A 9,462-nucleotide genomic window follows, 5' to 3' on the forward strand; every position below is an offset into this window, starting at 1 on the left:
TTCAAACTTTTTCTCCAAATTTAACAAAAAATGTTTCTATAAATGTATGGCATTAGAAGTGTACATACTTGTTCTTAGCCCTTCATAGGCTGCATACTTTTTTATGAGCAAGATAAGAAGATAAACTTGAAACTTGTTACATGTGTGCTTAAGTTTGAATGAGGAAATGGTAGGACTAATTGGAGAATAAAAACCTCCAAACGAGATAAGAATTTGATGAAGTATTACATCGATATCCAAATGAAAGAAGCAAAACAATGAAGCACTACATCAGTATCCCTTGGTGACCTTTGTATAGTTGCATTCTAGGCACTAACTAAGTTGTACCACTACTATTTTGTGATTAACATTTTGTGGGTGGAGAATATTTCACTTTTTTATAAACTTGTAGAAAAATAGAAATAATAGGGAGGGTACACTTCACCTTTTCTACAATTTTTCTAGGATTGGCTACCTCAAATTCACGCAATGCATCATGAAGACAATATTACATTCCAAGTGCTCAACATGATGAGTCGAATAAGTTTTTTTTTTAAAAAGAAGAAAATGTACTATCTACTGAATATTTTGTTGGGTTGGTATATTGGATACTTTGTTCACAATTTGAATTTTAGTTTTTTAATTAAAGCGAGGGTTAACTTCGATCTTACAACTCTTTATACTCGATATTTCTTTCACTTACACTTTAACAACCTTAGCTTGTTTGTTGCTCTCTATTATTTCTCACTTGATCTCTTACTTTTTGCTTGTTTTGTTAACAACTAATTAAAATATCACATTTATTTATAGGTGGTGATGAAAGAATCTAATGAGAAATATTTACTATTTTCTTTTGAAATATTCCTAACTATCTTTTTCTGGACTCGTACTAATTCTACTTATTTCTAGAACTAAAATTGTTCAACTCTTTAGAATTATTTAAACATTCTAGATTCTCCATTGTCTCGGAGATTAATTTGGTGATGCCTTTTTTAACTGTATCTCTTGATTTATTCTTTATCGTCACTTTGAGCGATTCTCAAAACTTTGAAATCATCCTGATATTTAGTCACTTGTGAATCTTTTCTTTCATCGACTTTTTCTAATCACTACTCTTTGTATCTTCTTTCAAAGGTGGCAACTTTGACCACCTTTACTGATGTTGTATCTATATACTTGGTGTTTGAATATTTTAATCGTGTAAACCTCCTTAATTAGTTGCAGTTGTAGTGTTTCTTGGACTTTTTCTTGCAACACATTTGGAGTTTCACAAACTCCGATTTCCCCTAAACTCTTCTTTTCCTTATTTGAAGATATATGTAGTGTAGGTGATTCAGATTCTCATCTTGTCTCTTGGGTTCTCTTGTTCTTCTTCTTTTTTAGCTTATCTTGCAACTTTTGCTCAACTTCTATTAAATCTAGTGGAATGACTTTAGTTGACCACCATAAGGATGTTTCATTAAGTATCGCATTTTTGACACATATATCTTATTAATGGTAGGACCATAACACCTTTATTCTTTGTTCGTTGTAATTGACAAAGATACATCGAACAATTTTTTGATTTGACATGAACACATAGCGCATGCATCCAAATAATCAACTACTATAGGTATCATCTTCTTGAGCTTCTCGAATGGTGAGATGAATTCCCATCTCGCTTGTGGTAGCCCATTAATAATGTAGACAATGGTATTCATGTTTTCTACCCAAAACCTTGTTGGTACATGCATTACACATATTTTTGCATATTTCTGCTAGATGTCTTTTTTTTCTAGCTACTCCATTTAATTTGTTTTGGCATATTTAGACAAGTCAATTATCGCCTTACCATATCTTTTTGAAGATAGTCACTGAACTCACATGATGCGTATCCCCTCCCCATTATCGTACATAGACATTTTTTATTCTCCTTACAATAGTATTCTCCATAGTATGTTGAAACTCTTTAAGATTTTATTTTAAGAAGTGAATTTACTAGTACCTTGTGAAGTCATCAATAAATGTTATCATGTATCAATATTTGTTGATGGTTAACGGATTTAATGGTCCAAATACACCTGAGTGCACCAATTTTAGTATCTCCTTGGCTTGATATATACAGTACTTTAATTTGGCGCTCTATATGAAAGATAATGTACTTTCCCATACTGGAATCCAACACAAGTAGGGTCTCTTCTAATCTCAAGCTGGGGAAGACCTTCTAATTTTTATTGGTTCATCGTGATTGTTAGTTTGCTATAGCTCACGTGCATGTTATAGATCATATGTTCTATTACTCTGAGTTTTCTCCACATAAGTTATCTAGACTAACATGACATAGATTGACTCTAATATTCTTTTCTTCATGATTGACGAGATTGCAACTTTCAAATTTTGATATACTTTTACGTCATTCATCCCAAACATAATATAGTTGCCTGAGGTTGTTAGTTGCATCACATACAATAAGTTCTTCATACAAGGAATATGGTAGACGTTTTGAAGTTATTCTTGTCTTGAGTTTTTATGAGGCACGAAGTTGTGCCAATATGAGTTATTTGCAATTCTATAAATTATTTATTGTTACCACTACTCAACCACATTTATATTAATTCATATTGAACATCTTTTTTTAATTGTCGATCAAGTAATTGAAGTATTCTGAATCAATAATTCAATCATGTTCATAATCGATTAATTTCTCCCTTACAATTTCACTTTCTTTATTAGATTGAGAGGTGATCTCTTCTAGTTGTTTTCTTTCTTCAACTGCATATGATGTATTTAAATGGAAAGCTTCTTCTTCGTCTTGCTTGTTTCAAATATAAATGTCTATATTACCTTAACTTTCGTGTACCAACAATCCCGAGCGTTATGCCCTTTCTTCTCGCAATTATAGCACTTATTAATTTGTACATTGTTGAAATTTTGGTTTACCTGCTTGTTGACTCGCTAGCTTCTTTAATGTTGATTCTTCCAGCCTCCCTCTGGTCGTGAATCTCTCCTCATTCTTTCTTTGAAGCTTGGTCTTTTTCTTAAGACAACATTACTTTCATCTTTTATAAAAAAAATCTTGATAATAGATAGATTCTCCAAGTCTTCTTCATTTGCCAACAATTTTTTCAATTCTGATAAAGTTGGTTTAATGAGCCACCCGTGTATATTCATAATTATGTCTTTATACTCTGGTTTCAGACCAAGAACAATTATTCTCCTCATCCTCGTCTCTGTAATGTTATTTTTTAGATCTGATCTTGATATTTTATCTCATAAAGTTTTTGTCGTTGAAAAATATTGACTAATTATCAGATTCTGATGTCAGATTGACAAAGGTCATTTTCGAACTTTAGTAATTTCATATCATTCTTCTTTGTGAGAATTGTTGATAATGTGTCTCAATATTATTTTTGTGTCTTGATGCTCTTAATCCTCTGTTGAGAACTCATTCTCAACTGTTACATTATAAGTATACATAGTCTTTCCAATTTTATCTTCCACTCTTTTGTTGCAATATCGATATATGTTGGTGGTGGTGTCTGAGCCACCAATAATATTGCTTAATTTTTTACTGAAAAAATAATATCGCATCCTTTTGCTCCACAATCTAAAGTTTCTTGCGTTGAACTTCTCAACGTTATTGAGGGTGCTTGCAAACCTTCCACTAATTAGTGCCTCTTGACTCATACTCCCTGACAATAGCTTGTAGGATTTCCCTTGAATTTCTAATCTCTCTTGATCCACGAGACTATGATACCACTTGTTGAAATACTATTGGACACAATTGGTTGTTCATAACTTGAATTTTGTTCTTTCAAAATGAGGACTAGCTTCAACCTTACAACCCTTTATACTCGATATTTTCTTTCACTCACCCTTTAATAATCTTCTAAATTGTTGCTCTCAATTATTTCTCACTTCGTCACTCATTTCTTTCATAAAAAATTTTTACAACTCAAATGACTACTTGTATTTATAGGTGGTGATGAAAGGATTTAGTAAGAGGTTTTACTACTCTTTTTTAGAATATTCCTAACTATCTTTTTCTAGACTCACGCTACCAGTTATTTCTAGAACATTTATATACTTCACACTAAAAATCTTCTTTAATTTCAATTCTCTTGAATTACTACATTTTAGATTTTCCATTGTTTTGGATAGGTGTGTTCATGGTTCAGTTTGGATCGGTTATTGGTTAAAACCAAAATCAAATCAATTTAATTGGTTTTTAAATTTCTAAAATCAAACCAAACTAAATGAAAAAAATAACTGTTAGTTTGGTTTGGTTTGGTTTTCTTGGTTTTTTTCAGTTTTAAAGTAATAAAGTAAATTTGATGAGAGCATATGTATCTCTGTAGACACATACACCTAATACATGAACAATCCACAAGAAAGTTATTATGGATTTAATTAAGCAATACTAGAGTTATTATTACACGAATAAAATGATTCAATTAAGAGAAAGTGTGACTATCTAATGTGACGTAGGGTAAGTAAAGATTAAAGTAATAGATTTTGATGGACTATGTATTAGGGTTTTAATAGTTGGGCTAAAATTTAAGTGTTGGTCTTGAGAAAATGATAGTGTTAAGATTTAAGTTAATTAAAATTTGACAAAATATTTATATTTTATTTATGAATAATATATAAATAATTATAAAATTTATTTATATATATATATATATATATATAATATCTCGGTTCGATTTGGTTGTTTTTTGCGGATTTTTTTAGTAAAACCAAACCAAATAGTATCGATTTTCAAAATTTAAAACCAAACATAACCAAACCACACCAACTATTGATTTTTTAAATCGATTTGGTTCGGATTGCGGTTTGATTTGATTTTTTAACCATAACCATGAACAACCCTAGTTTTGGATATTAAGTTGGCGATGACTTTTTAACATAATACATCAAGGGAAAACTTGTAGAAAATCATAATAATACTTGAAATTTTGAGGCTTGTCTAAGACATTGTTCTTAAAGATATTTAGCAAAGGTATAATACATAAATGATCCCTTTAACTTGGCTTCATTTCACATTTATGCCCTTCAACTTTGTGAGTGCACAAGTAGACACTTAAACTTGTATAAAGTTAAACAAATAGACATATAAGTTTTACGTGGCATAATACACACAGGACACCATGTATGATGCAAATGACATGTAGGATGTCATGTAGGATGCATGTGTCTATTTGTTCAACTTTGTATAAGGTTTAAGTGTCTACTAATTGTGCATATCCAAAATTGAAGGGCATAAATGTGAGTCAAAGCCAAGTTGAAGGGCATATTTATATATTATGTCTTTAGCAAATGGTGGTATTATCCTTCGCAATTTCACATGTTCTTTTGATATAAACTAGGAGCAAGCATAACATAAAGTAACAATTGTGCTAACCATTTTGTAGTAAAAAAACTAGTTAAAATTAGGCATAATATATAAACATGACTCTTAACTTGGCTTCAGCTGATAACTATGACTTTTAACTTTGGGTGTGACAAGCAGACACTTAAACTTGTATAAAAATTGAACAAATAGATATATTCATCCTACATGGCGTCCTACGTGACAATCTTGTGTCCTATGTGGCGTCCTACGTGTATTATGCCTCATAGGACACGTGTCTCTACTTATTTAATTTTATATAAGTTTAAGTGTATACTTGCGCACATCTAAAATTGGAGGACATAAATGTCAATTGAAGTCAAGTTAGAAAGCATATTTATATATTATGTCTTAAAATTATATGTACGAGGGACTTGAGAATATTTGACTTATTTGTTGGGGTAATTTACCTTACAACTCATTTCTCTTGCTCGCAAGTCAAATCCCTTTACTAGCCTAGCCCTAAAAAGGATGATAAAGTAAAAGAAAAATATGTTTTTAATAAGTGAAACACTTTTCTTTAGAATAAATTTTAGTCAGAAAATTAATATTTTTCCAAGTTAATAAAGCTAATGAAGCCTTTTAAATAGTTGGAAGGTATGGTTTGAAAAACTTCAGCTCTGTAAAGGTTTTCAATTCACTTTGAAGCCTTAGCAAGCTATTAACTTCATCTTGAAATCATTCCTCTAAAGAGAAACGAAGAAAATGGCCGTAACAAGAGAAGGTGAGACAGAGTCTTCACAGTTTACACCAAATACTGATCCATCAAACACAAAAGAGTTCTCCCAAACACTTCAATCTTTTGCTGAGAGTGAGAAAGTACAACTTTCTGTGTTCTCCCAAACACTTCAAACACCCGTGGCTTCTGAGAGAAGGCGCGATTGGGTACTTAATGTGCCCGAACCACCAGGACTGTTATCTAATCTGAAAACTTCATTCAAGAAAACACTACTCTGCCCTCTTGAAAACAAGATTCAATGCCTTGGAAAGCATCCTGTTCCTACACTCGTTTCGATTCTCAGCGTTATATTTCCACCACTTTCTTGGTGTAAAGAATATAATGTCACAAAATTCAAAAGGGACATCTTGGCTGGTTTAACTCTTGCAAGCCTTTGCATCCCTCAGGTAACTAGTATATTTCAACTAATAAGATCTGTCCTGTTTCAACATTAATCTTTTCGTTATTCATGTAGAGCATTGGCTACGCGACTCTTGCAAAACTTGATCCTCAATATGGCCTATGTAAGTGATTCTAGCTAAATGGTTATGAAATTAGACTGAAATATATTACTAACAATTTTGTCCTCATCAGACACAAGTGTTATTCCGCCACTTATTTACGCTATGATGGGGAGTTCAAGAGATATAGCAATTGGACCAGTTGCTGTTGTTTCACTACTCTTGTCCTCAATGATTCCCAAACTTGAAGATCCTACCACTAATCCAATTGCATATCGAAAACTCGTGCTTACTGTTACCTTCTTCGCGGGTGCTTTTCAAGCTGCTTTTGGACTACTTAGGTAATATAAGTAGATGTTTACCTCCTTGATTTCTTCGTGAGTTTACCTCTTTTGAATAGCTTGATAAAAATTCTGACTGGTTAATTACAGGTTGGGATTTCTGGTTGATTTTCTGTCACATGCTGCTATTGTTGGTTTTATGGCTGGTGCTGCTTGTGTGATTGGACTACAACAGCTCAAATCACTGCTTGGGATTTCAAATTTTACAAACAAGACAGATATTATCTCTGTCTTGACTTCTATTTGCAAATCAATGCATACTGTAAATTCAATTTGTTCCTTTTTTGTCTTTCTCAATTACGTAATATATAAGATCAGCTAATTTTAATGTTATGTTTGTTTTTTTGGCAGTTGAATCCTTATAGCTTTATAATTGGGAGTTCATTTCTGATCTTCATCCTTTCTACCAAGTACTATCTGGCAAGTAACTATATCCTTTTTTATAGCTGTAGTTTCACTCACCGTATTTTTGAAGCGGAATATAAATTTATAGGATAAAGAATTCACAATAAATAGTAGGTGTGAATCGATAATTATAAAATTTTAATAGATTTCAGTAAGAAAAATCTTAAAGATTAACTCATAAAATTTAAATTCTGAATTCGACTCTGATCTTATCTGTACTCTTTATCCATCCCAGACTGAATGAAGAAGGTCAACTTTAGTGGATTAAATGAAAAGTTGTGATAGTATTGGCGTAAGTCTTAAAAAGTTGTAGAAAAAAAATGCTAAAAGCAGAAATACTATCAAAAGTTGAGATAATTTAGTTATTTCGAATAGGAGTAGGGACAGAGTTACTTACGAGTTGGAATGAATCATTAATCTTTGTTTACATTTTGTATTTTTATTTTAAAATCATTATATATTGTGACTATATGTAGCAAATTTAGAAGGCAAAACCCATAAACTTTAATGGGTCGTTTGGTATGCAGGATAAGGTGAAAATTTCAAGATTAAGTTTAATTTGAGATTAAAATTATACTTTCTTTGGTTGAAAGTATAAATTTAATCCCAACCTTAATCCTGCATATCCCACCTTATCTCATTCAACTTGATATTATTAGTCCCGAAATTATAATATCAGGAGTTCAGGACTATAATCCCGAATAACTTTGTCCACGAATCAAATGACTCCAAAATTCTGGCTTCGCTTCTGAGCATAAAATATTATCTACCATATGTTTTGGTCTATACTTGAGAACATTTATCATTACGATGTTGATTTTTTCAGGCAAGAAAGTACAAGAAACTGTTCTGGTTAGCTGCAATGGCACCACTGCTGTCTGTAATAATGTCAACATTACTTGTTTTCTTGACAAGAGCTGATAAACATGGCGTTAAGATAGTGAAACACATCACTGGAGGGTTGAACCCAAGTTCACTCCATGAATTACAATTCAATAGTCCACATACTGCTGAAGCTGCCAAAATTGGGCTAATTATTGCACTTGTCGCACTCACGGTACGTTATGATTCAAGCATTATATTGTTTTATTAAGTTTGAATCTGAATATATATTGCATCTAAATATTAAGAGTTGTCTACTAAAGACTGTTTGTTCTTTTCAACATTAGAATGTGCAAATAAAAAAAAAATTATATTTATTTAAAATTTAATAAAATACTGAATTAATTTAATATTAATTGATAAAATCTTTTCTAAAATTATATGGTTGTTGATGACTAGAGGTTGATGGTTGTGAGTGTTGATTTGAGATGGTATTGACTAATGGTGGTGTTCTAGTGTTGATAGTACTGTGATGACAACTAAGAATATAATAGTGGTAGATGATATATAGTGATAGTTAGTGATGGTGGTGAATAATGACAGACGTAGTTGGTGATAGTGGTGATCATTGGTGGTAGTTATTCATGTGGTAATATAAGGTGGTTATTGTAAACAATGACTAGTGATACTGACGGTTGAACTTTGTTTTGTAGTTTATTAAATTTCTAAAAAAAAAGATTCTTAATCATATATGTTGAACGTACAGGAAGCTATTGCAGTTGGACGATCTTTCGCTACTATGAAAGGATACCGTCTTGATGGAAACAAGGAAATGCTGGCTATGGGTGTTATGAACATTACTGGATCATTAACTTCTTGTTATGTTGCAACTGGTCAGTCTTTTATTTACTTATTATTATTATAATTTACAATTAATAATGTTTATAATTGTTCTGTAATTATATTTTCCTTGATATTTTTTTAACTTCTTTTATTACTTATTAAATTGTCGGAAATATAATAGGAGTTGCTGGAAATAAATAGAGTACTTTTAAGAGAATTTTAGTGTTAATAGCGAACACGGAACATGTATTATATATTTAATAATCATAGTTATATTTTTAAAAATTACCCTTTATATTTATACTTCACTTTTTCTAGCATCTCTCTCCCAATCTGTTCACCCTCTCTCCTCCCTCTCTCACTACCTTCTCTCCCTTTCTCGTCCCTCTCTCACTACCTTCTCTCCCTTTCTCATCTCTCTCTCACTACCTTCTCTCCCTCTCCCTCTTCCCTCTCTCACTACCTTCTTTCCCTTTCTCGTCCCCTCTCCCCCCCTCCCTCTCTTGACCTCTCGCCTCTCCC

General features: G+C 31.9%; 1 protein-coding gene across 1 annotated transcript in view; it reads left to right on the top strand.

Moving 5' to 3' along the window:
• Positions 1–5,882: 5,882 nt before the first annotated feature.
• Positions 5,883–9,462, top strand: part of LOC102599367 (low affinity sulfate transporter 3-like) — a 9,204-nt gene continuing 5,624 nt past the window's right edge. The window contains exons 1-7 of the mRNA XM_006366413.2: positions 5,883–6,475; positions 6,544–6,592; positions 6,663–6,870; positions 6,961–7,132; positions 7,222–7,290; positions 8,102–8,332; positions 8,864–8,990. Coding sequence (XP_006366475.1) covers positions 6,056–6,475; positions 6,544–6,592; positions 6,663–6,870; positions 6,961–7,132; positions 7,222–7,290; positions 8,102–8,332; positions 8,864–8,990 — 1,276 coding nt within the window. The 5' untranslated portion in view covers positions 5,883–6,055. The remainder of the gene's footprint in view (positions 6,476–6,543; positions 6,593–6,662; positions 6,871–6,960; positions 7,133–7,221; positions 7,291–8,101; positions 8,333–8,863; positions 8,991–9,462) is intronic.

The sequence above is a fragment of the Solanum tuberosum genome, unplaced genomic scaffold, assembly GCF_000226075.1.
Source record: "Solanum tuberosum cultivar DM 1-3 516 R44 unplaced genomic scaffold, SolTub_3.0 scf00639, whole genome shotgun sequence".
NCBI classification, from domain to species: Eukaryota; Viridiplantae; Streptophyta; class Magnoliopsida; order Solanales; family Solanaceae; genus Solanum; species Solanum tuberosum.